General features: G+C 40.5%; 1 protein-coding gene across 3 annotated transcripts in view; it reads right to left on the bottom strand.

Moving 5' to 3' along the window:
- Nucleotides 1-20,560, bottom strand: part of SLC44A5 (solute carrier family 44 member 5) — an 88,084-nt gene that overhangs the window by 53,217 nt on the left and 14,307 nt on the right. For all 3 annotated transcript variants that reach the window (XR_009557888.1, XM_035122672.2, XM_035122671.2), the window contains exons 3-4: nucleotides 14,136-14,262; nucleotides 3,747-3,820 (exon numbers count right to left, since the gene is read on the bottom strand). Coding sequence is in view for 2 of the 3 variants with exons in the window: in XM_035122672.2 (XP_034978563.2) it covers nucleotides 3,747-3,820; nucleotides 14,136-14,262 (201 nt within the window). In the remaining variant the exon portion in view is untranslated. The remainder of the gene's footprint in view (nucleotides 1-3,746; nucleotides 3,821-14,135; nucleotides 14,263-20,560) is intronic.

Here is a 20,560-nt window from a genome sequence, read left to right as displayed (position 1 = left end):
GCAGATTATAGGACACATGATCCTAAATTTATACATAGGAGTAGGTGCTGTAAAATGGGACGCGGGTGGCGCTGTGGTCTAAACCACTGAGCCTAGGGCTTGCTGATCAGAAGGTCAGCAGTTCGAATCCCCGCGACAAGGTGAGCTCCTGCTGTTCGGTCCCAGCTCCTGCCCACCTAGCAGTTCAAAAGCACGTCAAAGTGCAAGTAGATAAATAGGTACCGCTCCGGTGGGAAGGTAAACTGGTGTTTCCATGTGCTGCTCTGGTTCACCACCAGAAGCGGCTTAGTCATGCTGGCCATATGACCCAGAAGCTGTCTGTGGACAAAAGCCGGCTCCCTCGGCCTATAGAGCAAGATGTACGCTGCAACCCCAGAGTCGTAACAGTCAGGGGTACCTTAAACGTTACCTTTAGGTGCTGTAAAAGCAGTCATGGAAGCAGGGTTGCCTCTTTTTGAATACAGAAGGTAAATTTGGATTACTACTTCACAGGTGGCCTCCTGCCCCATTGTTTAATCTCCTGTTGTGTCCTTGAATACAGATTAACATTTACTGCAACAGAAAAATTTCACAAACAGAAATAGAAATATGGAAGAGAGCATCTGACCTAAAGATTCACAGATAACAAATTCTCATATAACAATTGAGAGCTGTCTATGCTAATAATTTGCTCACTTGAGCTTCACTTATGCTCTTGGTTTAGCAAAATGCTTAGCATAGTCAGGTCTCAATTGTTATATGAGATCTGCCAGGAGCTAAACCATGTAATATTTTTCTTATGTTGAAGTATACCAATCTTGCAGCCCTTTGAATCTTTTTATAATATTTCATTGGTTTTTGTCTTAAGCGTTTTACTGGGTACATTTTTTTTTAAAAAAAATGTTCTTAATAATCCAGAAAATGCAAATGTAAATATTGTGGATAGAATTCTTCAAAAATTAAAACATCACTGGAAGTAGTATCAGCACCATTGGCCCAATGATAAAGTTGACCCAATGACAGCAATTAATAACTCCTGTAATAAATATTTATGCGGCTCATAATCATTCAACAGCCAATCATCACTGAAGCAGATCAGAGAAAGAATATTACCATAAATCACTAGCTTTGGTCATGCAAGAAGATTTGATTGTCCTTTTATTACCACATGACAATATAATGTCATTGGAACTACAGTGAGAGCTAAATCCCTTCCTGATTATACCGTTGCAAATATTACTCAAGCCACACTGATTGCATGTATTACTAAAGTTAGAATTTCAGCCCAGCATTCCCCCCTCCCACAATCAATAGCAAACTCCATGCTCTAGAAGTGATGGATCTGAACTTTTCTGTTTTGTACCCATCCATATAAAATGTGGACTGAAGATCTGCTTCATACATTTATAGACCATAGAAAACCTTCCCCCATTTTTTTTAATCAATAAAGAGTCAAAGGACAGAAATATACAGATCTTATTCGGTCACGAGATGCTTTAGGCACAACTCATGATTGTGAATTGATTTATACTCTATTTTCCCTTTATATGAACTTTATTGACTCTCATGCATTTTGAACAGGACAACTGCCTGGAGTCTATCCAAGGCTGATCTCATCTTTCATTTTTAAAAAATAAAGCAAAGGAAAAGGTGTAAAACAAGGCTGGTGGTGATAATAATAATCGTATAGCCAGCTTGTGTACAAGTATGTGTGTAACAAGCATCTAGATCCGACTAGCTTCAGAATCTGAATTTGAGACTGAAAAACTACTTCCATAAGAGGAACAGAAAATAGCCGCCACCACCCACAATGAATCTTGATTTGAGGATGGATATCTTTTATTTTGAGCATTTACAGGTATTCAAAAGTTTAAGTAGAGACTCCTTTACAGTTAAAGCACAGGCAAATACAGTGTTATGTATACAGACCGTATCATCTTTGATAAATGCCTGTGGGGAAAACAGAACTGGGCAACCAACCATTCAGTCATCTGGATTTTATGCAGTACATGATTCTGTAAAAACCTTATGTAGAAAACTGCTGTGAAATCCTAGCCAGAGGATTACAGGAGATTTGTGCATTGCTGGATGAAAGCACAGCGCAGTAGGAAGGTTTGGGAGTCCAGGGATGCTGGGCACAAGCTACCAACCATCTCCCTAGCCTTTTTCCTGGAAGTATTCGGTTTTTCTAATCAATCTGTTGTTCAGAATGATGAACCAGTAACAAATGCGGTCACATATTTAAAAATTCTCTTTCAAGAAGGGATAGCTCGAAGGGAAACACAAACTCAGTAGGGCAGGGTATTAATGGGTGCAAAAACCTTTATTATACATGGAATGTACCTGCCTCAGGGATGGAGAGATCCCTTGAAACATAAAGCATTTTATCTGAGAGTCCTGTGCCAAAGGCAGGTAGTGTTTCTTTTAGAGTTGGCTTGGTTACAGCCCAGAGGAAATCTGGAACCTGTCTTTATAAATATTGAACTTGGTTCAGTTTAAAAGAGAGCCAACAAAAAAGCTATACTTTCATCTTGACTGTATAGTTTTTGCCTTTTCTATGGAACTATGATGTGATGGAGAGCTGTACTGTTTGCTCCAGAAGGTCAAAGGATACATGTCCTTTCTAATTCTGTTGGTTCCACTTCTTCTGTAAGATGAGTGTTCCTATTTGTAGTCTAATGGCATAATAATCTTACTATGTAGCTGTACAGCACAGATAAAAATATTATGATGTTAATAAAAAGAAATCTTATAAATTTCACAAAGGCTAAGCCAGAACTGAAATGAACTCTACTACCAACGAGCAGCATCACATGTAAATAAAAAGTGGACTAAGTCCAGATCCATTTATGTCAATGGGAGTTTGGCCACTGAGTTAAAAAGATGTATCCAGGAGTTGAACATTCATGCCAGTTGCTGGGCATAGCTGCCAAGTTTTCCCTTTTCTCACAAGGAAGCCTATTCAGCATAAGGGAATTTCCCTTAAAAAAAGGGATAACTTGGCAGCTATGTTGCTGGGGTTTGTCTTGGGGTTGGAGCTGCCTTCCCCCAACATGTGACCCTCCATGGCCAGTGGTCAAGGATAATGGGAATTGTAGACCAACAATTTCTGAAGGGTACCAGGCTGGAGAAGGCTTGTCTAATAAAATACACCAAGTGATGTCAAAGAAGAACTGTGTGATAATGTCAGACATGGTTTGCACTGGACATTGGATTGAGTGGAGATTAAAGAGACATGGAGCAGCAGCAGCTGTGTGCCTTATAAAGCTTCGGCTTTCAGTGAAGTTCTTTCAAACAAAATTGAGATGCAGATTAAAGACTCTGCTGTTGATCATTAGCTCTGCATCCCACTTAAAAAAGCAACTGTTCTATTCATTATTTGCATGGATTGTTGCTAACATTATAAAGAATCCATTTTTTAAACTTTTTATTTTCTCCCACTTCTAATTACCAACATTTTCCTGCTATAACTACAGCTTTTTACAGTAATGAAGAACAGAATTATTGAACCATGGCTACTCTACCAGCTTTGTTTCATATTGGATTTTTTTTTGTCAATATACCAATCATTTTTATTTCCCTCCATAATTACAACAGTCAATGAGAGCAGGTAGTTCATGCTTTGTTTCCAAGAAATGTGTTAAATGAATGTAATTATATTTAATCGGGATGCCCATTTAACTTAAAGCAACAATTGCTTCTCAAGTAAATTAGGAGTTACTTTCCTATGAATAGGATAAGCATCAACTGTACATGTATTTACTTACCCACGATTCCTAAAGCAATGTAACCCAGGATGACCACAACGAAGATGACACAACAGAGAACGTCTGTACAATGCCTAAAGACAGAACATATTGAGCAGTTACACAAGTGTCCCACAATACAACTGTGAACCAAAATAAAATTGAATTCTTGGTACACTTTAGGTGCAAATTGCATCTGTTCAGCAGATCTACCCATCCACTGGCAATAGCTTTCAGTGTGCTAATCCTTCTGCAAATCTCATTTTCAAAGCCACAAGTATCCTGAGCCAAAAGTTCCATCGCAAGAATTAACTGTCCAAAATGCCAGTAAGATATAAGCAAGGCCAAATGTTTATATGGTTGCTCCTAGGAAGGAGTAGCTTACATAAAATGACTTAACACAGATATCCATGGACCACTTATAGGTTTAGGCCAGGCACCCCCAAACTGCGGCCCTCCAGATGTTTTGGCCTACAACTCCCATGATTCCTAGCTAACAGGACCAGTGGTCAGAGAAGATGGGAATTGCAGTCCAAAACATCTGGAGGGCCGAAGTTTGGGGATGCCTGGTTTAGGCATTACTGCAGTGCAAAGCATGATCATTCTGCAGATTTCCTTCTTAGTCCATGAAAGTGTCCTATGAATTACAAACAGCATACAAAATTACAACTTATGCTTGTTGGGGGGGGGGATTGTGTTTATTGGCCATGAGCACAAAGGAGGTTTTCAACAAGATTTTTTAAAATAAATATACATTGGTGTCATTAGTTTGGACAGTTCAGGCCCCCACTGCTTTTTCATAGCTGAATACAACTTTAATTCTAGATCAGGGATCACCATTTGAAGCAGAGAAAACCTGGTGAACCATTGCAGTTCAGTGTCTTAATGTTCAGCAGCTCACTGATATCAGATTACTGTGTAAGTGGATGTATGTGCAAGTCCCATAGTGCCTAGGGAGCATCCCCTCTCAGAACAATGCCTCTACATGCTTACTCAAGAGTAAGCACAACTTAATTAAATGGCACTTCGTTCCAGGTAAGTAGGGTTAGGATTGCAGCCTTTGGGTGGTCATTGTTAGTCCCATTACATTAGACGTATTGAAGTTAAGAAACATGACTAAATTAGGTTCATTGTTTTCAATGGGTCTGATCTGAGTAGGTCTTGGCTGAATATAACCTTCAGTCTGGAAATAAACCTGGTAAATTTAAGAACATAGAACCGTAGAGTTGGAAGATACCCTGAGGGTGATCTAGTCCAAACCCCTGCAATGCAGGAATCTCAACCAAAGCATCCATGGCAGATGGCCATCCAACCTTTACTTAAAAACTTCCAAGGAAGGAGAGTCCACCATCTCTCGTGGGAATTTGTTACACTGCCAAACAGCTCTTACTGTTCCTCATAAGGCTTGGTTTCCAGGCCCTTTATCATTGGTTGGCCCCACTTCTTCACACATCCCAGCTTGTCAATTTCCTTCTTAAACTGTGGTGCCCAGAACTGGACACAGTATTCCAGGTGGGGTCTGACTAAAGTGCTGCTGCTAGATTTCTGTTGATACAGCCTAGAATAGCATTAGCTTTCTTTCCTTGTGCATCACACTGTTGACTCATTTTATGCTCTACTAAGACCCCTAGATCTTTTTCACATGTACTACTGGCAAGTCAGATGTCCCCCACCTTATATTTGTGCAGCTGGTTCTTCCTACCTAAGTGTAGAACCTTAAGATGCTTGTATGCAGTGTCCACAGATACACGTATAACAACTGCTATATCAACACAACTTTCATGTTTGAAACAGTCACCAGAATAAATTGCTTTCTAAATTATTTATTTAGACAAAATACTTTTCAATGGAGGTAGTTCTCACATTCAGCTATAAGCCATCAAGGAAGAAGAAATAAAATATTGGGTGAGATAAATTAGGGATCAAATCCCTAATAATTTTCACACCTGGGAAAAATATATCTGAAGAATTTGATTGTCCCATAGAGCACTGATGCAAAAACAGCAGGGTCACTTAGCTTCACCAGTCAAGCTGAAAACCCCCACAAAAGGTAAATCCACAAGGAGGGGGAAAGAATATTATAACATTGAAGTCACTGTTAAAATAAATGAACCAGGAGGAGTGGTGAGAACGCAAAAGCAGAGCATGTGAACAGAGCACAAATTGCAAATGAACATCAGTATTTCTCAGCACTCTAACTTTAAGCTAAGTGGGTCAATCTCTACTGCACTTCTCTATACTGTACCTAGAGAGATATTCATTGTATCCAACTTAAAATATTTTACAGAGCTACAATCTGACCTATTTCTTCAGTTTCTGATTTAATATTCCTTCAACGTTGATTTTGTTCTCTGCTTTTGAAAATGCATTTGAGTCAACAAGTGAATCAACCCAACCCCATCTTCATTAAGTAAATAAAATTCAAGGGATCTTTCACAGAAATGGCAAAAAAAACCCACAAAGACTGCATAGATTCAAGGTGTTCGTTCCGGCCTATTTTTAGAGCAGATATTCAAGGTGGACTGATCTAAAGTATAATTACTTGTGCACTCAAAACCTGCTCTTGACATTCTTAGCTTTGCAATTGAAGGCCATCCTGGAAGTGAAGATGGCAAAAGGCTTTAACGAACTTGAGATTGGAAGAGGGCACATCTCAAGAAAATTAAGTCATGGGTAAGGCAGCTGCTAAGAGTGTGCTCAGCCTCAATACATAAAGGGCACTGAAACCAAGGAGCTAGGGGCAAACTTTCCAGACAGGGAAAAAGAGGAAATGAGAACATGACAACAAGGGTGAGGTTAGGAGTTCACCTTGGTCACTGACAGCCATCCTGACAGTATATTTTAAAATACAATTTAAAATATTTATAAAGTGCTCATGTTATTTAAAAAAAATCAGAAAAGATATATTTGCAAAGGCGGCGGCTGTTGCCTTTCAAGGCATTATCTTTGAAAATGCACGTAATAATACTGTATGTACATAAATCTGATAGAATACATATTAGAATGCATAATACAGTGATGGGCAACCTTTTGAGCTTGGTGTGTCAAAATTCGCAAAAAAAACGAGCATAACTCGGGTGGTGTGTCACTTCGAGAAAATAATAATCATAATTTCATGATATTTATAGTTTAAATAACAAAAATGTATAATTGCAATATATAACTGTATTTAATAAACCAAAAACTAATTATTTAACCAAACCAAACAAAAAACCCTTATTTATCACAAAGTGCCCAGAGTTGTTGAGCTTTTTTGGGGGAGCCGCTAACCAAAGTTTTGGAGGTTTTTTTGGGGAGTGCAAAAGTTGCTTTGTTTTGGGGGGGTGCCCCAAAGCTGCTGCGCTTTTGGGGGGGGAAGAGAACAGAAATAAATAACGAATAATACCTTCGCTGGAACTAACACGCAGCCCCGGCATAGTCTGCCAAAGCACAAAAAAACAGCACAAAACAGGTTAAAAACCAATCTCTGGCTACCAGCAGCAGTGGAGACAAGCTGTAGTGGAGACAAGCTGTAGGAGGAGCGGGAGAACAAATGGGGGGGGGCAACAACAGCGTGAATGGGCCGATGGGGCGCATGCCAGCAGTGAGGGCTCTGCATGTCATGTCTGACACGTGTGTCATAGGTTCCCCATCACTGGCATAGTGTAATGTAGGTTGGATTCTGGGATTCAATTGGTTAGTGTGGTGCTGATAACACCAAGGTTGCAGGTTCAATTCCTGTACGGGACAGCTGCATATTCCTGCATTGGAGGGGGGTTGGGCTAGTTCCGTGGTTCCCAACGTGGGGCACACACCCCACAGGGGGGCAATTTGATTTTTAAGCGGGGCAATTCAAGAATGAGTTATTAAATAGGAGTTCGCTTTTTGAATAATAAGAATTATATGTCATTGGGTGGGGGGGAAGCACCAGGATTTTAGATATGCTTAGGTGGGGCATGGCCCAAAAAAAGGTTGGGAACCCATTAGTGTCTTAAGGTCATCGGGCGCCCTGGTGAAGATCCCTCGGGTGCCCCCCCACTCTTTTTTTTTAAAAAGGAAAGCTCCGTTGCAGAGCGGAACAGGGTCCTAGTGCCCCTGCTCCGCTCGTTTACCTCTCTCCTCCGAGCGGCGCGGCTGGCGGGTGTCCAGGAGGAGGGAAAGGGAGGCCGCCGCGCAGCTCCCCCACTTGCTGGGGTGCCCCTTGGCGCCCCACGCCACTAGGGCCAATGGGCTAGATCAGGCATCCCCAAACTTTGGCCCTCCAGATGTTTTGGACTACAATTCCCATCATCCCTGACCACTGGTCCTGTTAGCTAGGGATCATGGGAGTTGTAGGCCAAAACATCTGGAGGGCCGCAGTTTGGGGATGCCTGGGCTAGATGATCCTCACGATCCCTTCCAACTCTACAATTCTATGATTTTGTTATATTCATTGGGGAACAAACTAGTACCCTTATGTTCTTAGAGTGCCAGGCACCGGGTACCACAAACACCCAAGGATCAAGGTTTCAAAGGTTCGGGACAGTGTGGCAGACAATGCCTCTCTGATGAGGCAGAAGCTAAATGAATCTGAATGCAGATTATTCATTTGGAATTGCAGTTATTTAGGTAAGCCTCCTCTGAAAGTTCTATTCAGGGGGTTAAGAGTTACTCTTGCAATCCAATGAAAGCTTCGCTTTGCCTTGTGATCCTTGTCTATCAGGACTGATACGGATTTACTCTCAAAAAGAGGGATTGGGTGACCAGTGCTCTAATTCAGATTTGCCCGAAACATTTAGTTCATGTGTTACTTTCTTTTGGTTTTAAATCAATGCCATTACAAGCAAAGCAGTATCCTTTCCCTTAAGATGACCAATAAACGCTATGACCTTTCACTAACACAAGGGTAAATCAACTACTTCAGGACTGAAGCACTATTTCATTTTTTCAGTGCATGTTAAAAAGTGCAACATTTAATTATCAAACAAAGAAAACTAGAACACTGCAATTATTCAGTAACATATTTTTTTCTTTTTAAGCAACATTATAAATTTACATAACTAATAGCACAATAAACAGAAGCCATAATCAAGACATTATAATCATATCTTCCTTGTAACATTTGTAACATTTGGTGCAGTCATCCTCCAATGAGTACTTACTGTACGCATCCTAATTTTTGGCCTATATTTTATTTTGAATGTCACACACGTTTTACACTGCTGCACCCAACAGAGGTTACATCGTGATGGAAATATACTACACATTTGTAAATATAAAGCAGGAGTAATAGCTGTTTCAGCAAAACATACACATACAACTTGATGAGATTATGACATAATCTCTTTCTCCCTGCAGAATACTAAATGCACCATAGCTTTCTTCATGTGGTGTGAGAGAGAGAGGTGGGGAGGAGGTAGCAGGTCCCAGCAAGCAAGAAAACTACAAATACCTGAGGAGGGCTTTGGTTTTATTAGAAATAAAGAGATTATATATTAATCTCATCAACATGGGGCCAAGTAACAAAGATACAACAGAGATATTTGGGTAAGGAAGTGTTGTCCCATTCTGCCCTTCATTGTATGAATTCCTGTAGAGCAGGGGTCCCCAAACTAAGGCCCGGGGGCTGGATGCGGCCCAATCACCTTCTCAATCCGGCCCGCGGACGGTCTGGGAATCAGCATGTTTTTACATGAGTAGAATGTATCCTTTTATTTAAAATGCATCTCTGGGTTATTTGTGGGGCCTACCTGGGGTTTTTACATAAGTAGAACATGTCCTTTTATTTAAGGTGCATCTCTGGGTTATTTGTGGGGCATAGGAATGTGTTCATATTTTTTTTTCAAAATATAGTCCGGCCCCTCACAAGGTCTGAGGGACAGTGGACCGGCCCCCTGCTGAAAAAGTTTGCTGACCCCTGCTGTAGAGGGTTTAGATGAGACAAAATTCTAGAATAATAGCAGACCGAGACACATCCTGAAAAGCAATTCTTCATTCTAAATATGAATCAGTGGAAATTGCTACTGTGTGGGGTTGCCAAATTTCAAAAAGTGAAAATCCAGATAACAAAAGCTTTCTGGCTTTTATGTAGCATTCTAATGTTCATTCTTCTATAGTGCTGAAAACTTTGTCCAGCAGTTAAGGCCTTATTTGTGAAGGTTTATTTTCAGGTTTTAATTATTATTATTACTATTATTATTATTTATAATAATTTATTATTATACCCTGCCCATCTGGCTGGGTTTCCCCAGCCACTCTGGGCAGCTTCCAACAGAATATTAAAATACAATGATCTATTAAACATTAAAAGCTTCCCTAAATAGGGCTGTCTTCAGATGTCTTCTAAAAGTCTGGTACTGTAGTTGTTTTTCTCTTTGACACCTGATGGAAGGGCGTTCCACAGGGTGGGTGCCACTACCGAGAAGGTCCTCTGCCTGGTTCCCTGTAACTTGGCTTCTCGCAACGAGGGAACCGCCAGAAGGCCCTCGGAGCTGGACCTCAGTGTCCTGGCAGAACAATGGGGGTGGAGACACTCCTTCAGGTATACTGGACCGAGTCTCTCTTCTTGCTTTGTTTTCATCTACAGCTTTCCTGTTTTGATTTTAAAACTTTAATTTACACTCCTCCTGTGACCTGACTTAAACCACCCATTATGCAGCTGAGCAGAGTAAAACAGGCTCACAACAGGCTTAACAGTCCTAACTATGCTTGACTTTAAAAAAAAAAATAAGGGAGGCTTTTGACGTTAAAAGAGGTAAAAAAATAAAATAAAATCTATATACCCTAAATATATACCAGTTGATGCAGGAACCAACCAGAGGAGTGGTGACCTAATCTTGAGTGGTGCCCAGGACCTGGCACAAGAGAGCCAATTGGGAGCAAGTGCCAAAAAAAATAAAATCCAAATGGACACATTTGATTTCAAAAGAGGAAACTTCACCCAAATGAGAGAAACACATTAATACGTCCTTTTTACCAAAATCAATAAGAACTCCCATATGAAGAAAGGTTGCGTCCTTTGGGGGTTTTAGTTTAGAAAAAATATCCGTATGAGGTGACACGATATAAGTTTATAAAATTATGCAAGGCATGGAGAATGTGGATAGAGGAAAATAATAATAATAATAATAATAATAATAATAATAATAATAATAATATATTATTTATACCCCGCCCATCTGGCCGGGTTCCTCTAGCTACTCTGGGCGGCTTCCAACAAAATATTAAAATACAGAAATCCATCAAACATTAAAAGCTTCTCTAAACAGGGCTGCCTTGAGATGCCTTCTAAAGGTCTGGTAATTGTTGTTCTCTTTGACCTCTGGTAGGAGGGCATTCCACAGGGTGGGTGCCACTACCGAGAAGGCCCTCTGCCTGGTTCCCTGTAACTTGGCTTCTCGTAGTGAAGGAACCGCCAGAAGGCCCTCAGCGCTGGACCTCTGTGTCCGGGTAGAACGATGGGGGAGGAGTCATCTCCCCATCTCACAACAATAGAACTCATGGGATATCCATCCACCAAGCTGAGTGTTGGAGGATTCAGGACAGATACAGCAAAGGACTTATTCACCCAGCGCATAAACTATGTGGAAGTCTATTTTCAAAGGAACCAGTGATGGCCACCAACCTAGATGGCCTTAAAAGAGGATGAGGCAATGGCTATATGCTCTGCCTCCAAAGCTGGAGCCAGCGTGAGAAAAGGAATGCTGGACTAAATGAACTACTGGCCTGATCCAGCAGGCTCTTGTTGTTGTTCTTGTTGTTGTTTAGTCGTCTTGTCCGACTCTTCGTGATCCCATGGACCAGAGCACGCCAGGCACTCCTGTCTTCCACTGCCTCCTGCAGTTTGGTCAGGCTCTTCTTATAAAGCAGTTCAAAAGACTAGGCTTGCAGAATCCATTTAATGCACAACCTAATTTCAAGATCTTTTCAGCAGAAAGGTTAGCATACTCTAAGCAACTTTTGTTATTGCTATCATTTTCTTTTCTATTTCCTGTACAGCTTAGACAAATTGGAAAGCCTTTTTGTACATAGTACAATTACCTGGAATATAATATAAATTTCACACACCCATCCCAGGCTGCCACTGCCAGTATATAAGTTCAGTACCATGACTGAAATAGCTTGTGCCCAGGAATTCAGTTCTCAGCTATGGTAGCATTAAATATTAAACACATGCAGTAAGATTAACATAGGAAGGTTGAATACTGAATAAACTTAGGTGCACCGCACAGAGATTCATTTCCCTACAGTGCCTTGTACCGAGCTGCTATAAATTCTAACAAAGTAGCAAGATGTTAGATCATATCGGATTGGTAATTATGTATTTCATATTCTGATGGTTAAATAAGTCTTTGACATTCTAGTTCAGCTGCAAGGTGTCTGTATGTTAAGTTCTACTCTAATAACTATGTTGTTGTTATGGCCGGATAGCATATGTTAAATGCATTTTTCTAGTTTAAGGCAACATTTTTCTGCCTGGGTTTAAAAGGGAAATGTATCAGCAAACTTGTCATGAAACCAAATTACAGTGCAGGTTATGCACACAGTTTATGCTTTTTGTTCCCCCTAAATCATTGCAGAGCAGAAGAAGCAAGCCAATGTACTTTATTGCGACAGTGAGAAGAGAATAATCTAGGAGGCAGAAGCCTTGGTTTTTATCAGAGCCATATAGAAGCATATTAAACCAGAACAGATTTCACACACAGTTACAATTTGTGCATGATTAATAATGCCTATGGCATTTTAATATATTTCCCTCTACAATTAAAAGAAATAAATAAAGAAGGGGAAATTACGCAACTAGCTGAAAAATAGAACACCTAGAACCATAGCTGCCAAGTACCCCATTTCCCCCAGGAAACCCCCGTATTTTCTTACCGTTTCCCGCAGGTGTCCCAAATGGCAAAATACCCCATATTCCCCCGGATTACGGAGCTGCTGCCGGCAGCCATGTTCTTCTGGTGCCGCGCTGGCCCCGGAAGTCGCTTCTACACACTTCCGGACATGCATAGAAGCGACTTCCGATGCCGCTGTGCCCATTTCCAAAATGTCCGCAGCACCAGGAGTCGCTTCTACGCATGTCCAGAAGTGCGTAGAAGCGACTTCCGGTGCCGCGGCACTGCTGATCCCGGATTTTTCAATCCGGAACTTGGCACCTATGCCTAGAACAGGACAAGCCAATTTGGCACACACATGTGCCAATGTGCCCACCAATGCCTCCTACAGTGCCTAGCACTGAGGGAACGTATCTTCAAAAATCCACAATGCATTAGAGACTGTTTGCTCTTTCTGCTTAGTTAAAAGCTAAGCCACTTCTACATCGAGTCCACACCCTTTAAAACGTCCGCATTTCATTAAATGCTAGGATTGGACACCCATACTCCCACCCATTCTGTGGGGGAAAGAGGTGGGGAAAGCATTTCGCTGTCAGTGTGAGTGCAGCAGTGGCTCATGTATGGGAGTATAAAAATTTAAATACAGTCATACCTTGGGTTATGAATGTTGCGGGTTGTGTGTTTTTGGATTGTGCTCTGCGCCAAACCTGGAAGTACCAGAACAGCTTACTTCCGGGCTTCGGCGCTCGCACATGCGCAGAAGCACAAAATGACATCATGCGCATGGCCAGAAGTGCCAAATCACATCACACACGTGTGCAGACGTGGCACTACGGGTTGCAAACATGCCTCCTGCACAGATCACGTTCACAACCCGAGGTATGACTGCAATAAATACAATAACAATATAAACACAACAATTAAATCAATTAAATCACTACAAAGGAGGCTAGACTCATTACAAGTAAATATAACAAACCTTAAAATGCCAAGGAATCAAAGCACACAAAAAACTGCACAACAACAACAACAACAACAACAACAACAACAACAACAACAACAACAACAACAACAGAGGGATTTAAACAAGCAATGTACTACAACTTCCAATATCTGGATCACTGGTTGTGATGAGGTGGATGGGAGGTGGGAGCCCGACAGTATCTGGAGGACCACAGCTACAGAACTATGAGAAATTCAAGTCCTATCACTGATGCAAAAAAACCAAATGTTTAAAGGGATGGGAGGCAGAAAGGTACCGGGAGTACAACCATTCAGGTTATAGGGGACATTTCACCTTTGCCTGCCACTATCTTGAGATGACAGCAATGGAATCAGCAATCCTCCTTCTGCTGCACACCAAACAATGGTATCAGTCAGTGAGCAGTGTTTGTGCGTACTGAGGGAAAGAAGGTTGGGCATTCAGCTTCAAGCTATTTAACCCCACCCTGCCTCTTGCTGCTTGTCCATTGTATGCAGTGTGTGTGTGTTTTGCCTATTATGTACTGATTTGGTGGCAGATCTGCTTAATGAGTGTCAGCCATTAAATAGGTTCATTGCGTGGGAGTTATATACTACATTATCAGCTAGTTAAGGACACTTGTCAAACTTTAGGCACCTTGAAGCATGAAGGGTGTAGTCCCAAGACTGGCAGGCTGAGGAGCATATTTGAGGCCAACTTACAACATGTCTCCCGAGTTGTGGGACACCAGGAACAGGTGGAGCAGTAAGGCTTCTGTACTCACCTGAAAGGATGGGACAAAAGGCTCATGCATTATTTATTATGCACAGTTAGTATCCGACACTAAAATCAAATCTTTAAATTGCCAGGAGGCTGCTGGTTTTTTGCCGCAAAAGACTAACATGGCTGTTTCTCTGGAAATTGTTACAGAAGTGGATAGAGAATCATAATTGAAGAACTGGTGACCAGGTTAATGGAGCAACCTAGGTATCATGAGGATAACACACTAAAAAGGAATGGTTGCCCAGGGATTACTATAATCATAAACCCTATCAGCAGCCCCAGGATAGGGAGGTATAGAGGAGGGAAACCGGATACTGAAGTGTGGGTTGCGTTTTTCACCTTAATACTGTAAGCTTTCCTTTCTCAAATGCTATTCTTAATACCTTATTAAAACATCTGAAATTGGTATTTTTTTTTAAAAAAAAAAGGTGGCTTATACCTATATAGGCATACCAAGGATTATCCAAACTTCTTAGGAACAGCCAGTTTCATTTGCTTTCCCTGTGCCATCCCTTCCCACTTCTGTTATCTGCTTGGAAACACAAAGACTATTCAATAAAGCTAAGCCTATTTTACAAAGCAGCCCAAAGCTTCAGTTCTAGAGTGGGGAGAAAGCTGACTATCCTTCAACCTGTGAAACTAAGCAAAGTGCTCACCATTGTCCAACACATCCAGAGGTATAATTAAATAGGGCTGAGGCTTTGCAATAACCACAAGCAAAAAATCGGCTTTCTGAATTTAAGGATTGTAAACTTGAAGGGGGGGGGGGAAGAGAGAAAGAGAGATTGAAGTTACTGAATTAAAGAGTCATTTTTGCATAGCTAATGTAATATCCTGCAATCAATCAGTTCAAAGAGTATATTTTCTTCCATTCCTGTTAATTTCAGGGCCTCTCTTGGCCACCAATTATAGCTCTTTTTGTTCATATACTCTTGGGGGGTTTAATTGGGGAATCCCTTCAGGCCTTCACAGAGAGAAAATAAAGGTCATTGGGCATACCACTAATAGGCTCGTGATTTGTGACACTGCCTCTTGAAATCATGGACGTGAACAAATTAAGAAGAAAGATCTCATCTTATTAGTCTCATGATGGTGCAATGAAATGGTACCATAGTAATCCAAGGGCGAATTGTATGGAAAAGGTAAGGAGTAAAAACTAGAAGACAAGGTAACCAAACCATACTCCGCTTCTTACAAAGATTTTTGTGTGTATGTTCTAGTTTGACAAAGTTTGTGCTGCTGTTATGTATTAGCTTTGCCTTTGCAATCATTTGTGTTTTTTAAAAAATTCTCTTCCTCCCAACAGTTCCGTCTCTGTTTAGATACTTGAGTGCACTAAATGTGGAGGTGGCAGAAAGGAGGTGGGTTAAGAAGGGTGTGTGTTTAGTGTCAGGTGGGATTCAAACAGAATTTGCTTTGCCCTCCTACCTGCAGTTCCTAAAGGCGCTGCATTGGTTAAGGAATCTGAGGAGCAGCAGGATGAGAACAGGTATGTGGTTGAATTGGTTTAACGCACTAAATATACTTGGAATGAGGGTTGCCTCCATTGAATTCATTATGCTTGAAGAATGTTCATACAATAAAACCTCCTTCTCTGCTCCTCCCACCTATAGGAGGGCTATTTTGTTGGCACTATTTAAAAGGGGGAGGAGAATGCATTTAACATAACATGGTTTGCGCCACTGAGCTGGTAACCTGTTACTTGATGCAGGCTCCTGTATCTCAGAGTTCCCTCTTCCTTCTCTAGAATACAGCCTTTGCTCATGGAAATTTAGCACTGCATGCTCATTCCAAGTATATTTTATCCACTAATAGGAAACTTCTATGAAAAAAAATGGTGCCTGAAACATTTGTCTTCTGATAAGCAGGAGGCAGAGGTAGGAACGTGGTGAAAATCTCCATATTATTATTATTTTGCACTGAGCCACTTTTTAATTGTAGGGATTTCTCAGCTGCCCAGAGAAATACTATTTACACTGAAGGGCAACACAGAGATTATGGGAATAAGTAATAAGCAGTATACTATTTATATTCTGATGCAATGTTTATTTGTTGCTATGTGTGTGTTTTTACCTTTTGTACGCTGTTTCAAATGTGACAATAGGAAGTGGGATGGGAATTTGGCAAATAAAAATACATGCACGCTATTTCAAGAGCAGTGTGTTCAAGTGTGCATCACTGGCCAGAGCAAAGCTCTACATTTTCCATTGTAAATGTATATTGCATGAATCCAAAGGATTCATGTAGCCAACAGTTAAACAGAATTAGTAGCCTAATATATTAGGCTACTAATTCTGTTTAACTGTTGGCTACATGAATCCTTTGGAGTCATGCAATATACATGTTTTCCCGAAAATAAGACACTGTCTTTTATTTATTTTTCCTCAAGAAGACACACTATGGCTTATTTTCTGGGGGGTGTATTATTACAGCGGGAAGGGCTCTGTGAGGTGCAGCATGGCTGAGGACAGCGAGCTGTTGCCGGGAGGCGCCGCGTCCATGTCTTATTTTCAGGGTATGGCATATATTGTGGAAATGCTTAGAAATCCTGCTATGGCTTATTTTATGGGTATGCCTTATTTTTTGGGAAACAGGGTACACACACACACACACAAATATATATATATATATATATATATATATATATATATATATATATATGTATGATTGCTAATAGCTTTCTTAGTTATTACTAAGAGCTTACTGATTAAACTTAGCTTCTAATAGGAAATATCTACATTCATAATTTTTGTTGATATTTATAATAGTAATAAAAACTATTCCTACTGTAACATTATTGAAGACTGAATTGAATTGAAGTGAGAAGGAATCTAAGTTATGTACCAGTAATTATGATTCATGCTGTTGGTGATTCTGGTAAACTATGGTAACAGTACTATTCAGAGTGTTCAAGTACTGTATTAATCTGTAGAGTATCTAGATATGTTTGTGTGCACATGCATGCCCCGCTCTCTCTCCCTACTGATCCTCAGTGGAATCAGTATAGGGATAATGAAGCAATGATAGTGATAATAGCATCAAATCAGTTATACCGGGACTATATAAAGTAGTTACGTTATGTAGCATTTTCCGACAAAATGTAATTATTGTGCTTATTAGATTACAAAGTAACAAATGTTTTAATATTATTTAGATGTGCATTAAAGTACGAAGAGGAAAACACAGAGGGTATTAAAAGTCAAGCGTAAGTAAGTCCCATCTGTTTCAGTGAAAGATAGTTAAAGATGTGCTTAGTTCTCCCAATGAAATCAACAGGATTACTTAACTTTGGCCCACACTTTGAAAGTTGAGTTCACTCTTCTAAATGATCCGAGTGCATCAACTCTCAGTCGGGCATAATCACACAGCTACTTTCTACGCTAGTTATCTAAACAACAGACAATTCCCTATATGCAAACATTTAAATAAATTAACATATACAAATGGTTGATAGCTGGGTGTGTATTCCTCTCTGGAGAAGTGACAATCTAAACCTGATCTAACAAATGCATTTAAAATAATCTCCCATATGCTAATTTATTTATCAATTTAATTCAATTCAAGTGTTGTTTTCATGAAATAGCATCACTTGTCTTTAATTTGTCTAATTAATTGATTAAAAGCAAGACAGCTAATCAACTAAAAGCCTTTAATTACTTGACAGCTCTAGTTTAGATGCTCCCTCACCAGCATCCAAAGTGTAGACGTGTCTGTGAAATCCCCAATTCTATGAGAAATATTGGTCTTTGGAAGCAAATACTTCATCGCTTGTTATATTATTGGTGCAGCGGCACCCAGAATCTGATGTATCACTCATAAAACAGCAACATCTGTACTATAATCTGATGCTAAAATTTAGAAATGGAACAACAGCACCTGTGCACAGACAATCCCTCGTGTACAATAGTGTAACAGTGTTCTATCATTCAAATACTAGACATACAATGTACATCTCAATGGAGAAGAGCATCATGGCTTTCCTTTTATCTAAGCGTTAATCAAATCAGGCTACAACTGATACATAGAAGTTAGCATATATAATTGGAACAGTGTGTGTGTGTGTGTGTGTGTGTGTGTGTGTGTGTGTGTGTGTGGTCAGATAAGTACAATAGCTCAATCTTGAAATCCACCCCCCCCCCCACACACGACACACAAGGTGAACCCTACTCTCCCACTGAGTGTGCATTTCCCTGAGCAGTGTACATGTATGGCATCCATGACCAACTCAAGTTAGTCAAATTCACATGTTACATGTCCACTCAAAACATCTGAAAGGTAAACTACAATTGCTTCAAAATGCAGTGGTCAGGCTATTAATAATAATAATAATTTATAATTTATGCCCCACCCACCTGGCTGGGTGACTGCAAGCTTTAGGATACAAAAGCCTACTGATAAAAATATTATTTAGCATGTGTTATTCATTTTATCTGTGAATGTTTTTCCTATATAACTAGAGAAGTTATCACAGAAAGAGCTCCATTAATACAATTTCCCTTATTAATATTAATGCAGCTTCCTCCATCACGTTCAATAGCTACCTCTCACTAAATGTTCACTCAAGGCTCTTCTATCTGTTTTCAAAATATCAACTATAATACTAATAATAACAAAGTACATGGGTGGGTAGAAAAGAACATTATGTACTTAAAATGTTGCTTTGAACATCACAGTGCCATCGTTATTATCTTTGCCATTTTTTTCCACAGAGAGAAAACTAAAATTGATAAGTAATTGCTGGTGGTCTCATTTTTCTCTTTCCCAGGAAAACAACAAAAGCACATCTGCAACATATTCTCAATAATGTGTTTGCATTCAAAACATTTTAGCCATTTCACCTAAGTCTTAATTTGCACAAGTTTTGATTTCTTGAAGGCTTCTCTGCATCCCCACTCCTCTGCAGTGAACAACAGGTATCTTGACTCTTCAGTGCATTATGTTATGGCCAGAGTCATATGGCAAGGAACCTACTAGACTAGGGTGGTCCAACTTTTCACACCAAGTGGGCTGCAAGAGTACTTCGACACAGAATCTGTGGGCTGCACAGTGCCTTTTAACATGGTGGGGGTGGGGAGGAACAATAGCCAAAGTTTGATGCTCCCCATCGCCAGTCCTCATGCTGCCTTCCCAAAACTAGCTAAGCAAGGCACCGGGATTTAGGAAGGAGGATGGAGGACTCTAGGACCCTGTCAGAGCCCTCATGCCTCCTTCCCCAAGTCCAGCCCCCTGCTTACCTGGCTTTGGGAAGACAGCATGAGAGATGCAGGGGTGGGTGGGTGCATGCACACAAATGTCAAATGTTCCCCTCGGGCTCTGTGTTGGACTGCCCTGTGCTAGACCAAACAATCCACTTTTCAATCACAGCCCTCAATTTTCTCTTTGGCCAAAAAGACTGAGAAGCAGCCAAGCTGGCTCATCACACAGAAATTACTTTAAAAGTTTGCCTGCACATTTTGCTTTATAACTTTCCTCCTAAGAATATCAGAAACTTGCTTTCAAGAAAAGGAATGGAAACTCAGTCTCCCTGCAGATATGAGCCCTGTTGCAATCGTGCTTGGCTACTGTAGGAAACAGGATGTCACAACTAATAGACTGTTGGTAATATAGGGTACAGTCAATAAGACAATGAAAGAAGCAATGTGTCAGGAAAATGGAGCTCACTAGTAGAAAACGTAGATCTCCAGGTAGGGGTGAGAGCGAATTCTGACTGAAACTCTGGAGAGCAGCTGTTGGTTGGTATAGGTAATCCTGAGCTAGGTTATCCAATGGTGTGACTTGGTATAAGGCAGCCTCCTATGTTTTTATGTACCAAAATACACATCTACTCTATACACTAATCTTACATGTGTAATCACATGATGCAGGTCTTCCATAAGCTATAAATGGTACCTGCAAACCTTATCGGAAAACTTCTCATGGGTCTATTTCTGGTAAATTTCTATTGCAAATGGGTTTTTATTTTGCATATAATTATAGTATACATGGAAAAAATAAAACAAACGTCATTCTGCTTTAGGTTTGGCCTTTTGGTAGTCTTGATTAAATATTATTACAGATTCTGGAACTGTACTGACATCTCAAAAAGCTTCCTATACTAAAAAGATGATAAGTATCATAGGAAAACTCCTGCCAACCTAGCAGTTCGAAAGCACGTCAAAGTGCAAGTAGATAAATAGGTACTGCTACAGAGGAAAGGTAAACGGCATTTCCGTGTGCTGCTCTGGTTCGCCAGAAGCGGCTTTGTCATGCTGGCCACATGACCTGGAAGCTGTATGCTGGCTCCCTCGGCCAATAACGCG

Source organism: Zootoca vivipara, chromosome 7, assembly GCF_963506605.1.
Source record: "Zootoca vivipara chromosome 7, rZooViv1.1, whole genome shotgun sequence".
Taxonomy (NCBI): Eukaryota; Metazoa; Chordata; class Lepidosauria; order Squamata; family Lacertidae; genus Zootoca; species Zootoca vivipara.
Note: the sequence above shows the minus strand (reverse complement) of the source record. Positions and strands in the feature narration are given on the sequence as shown.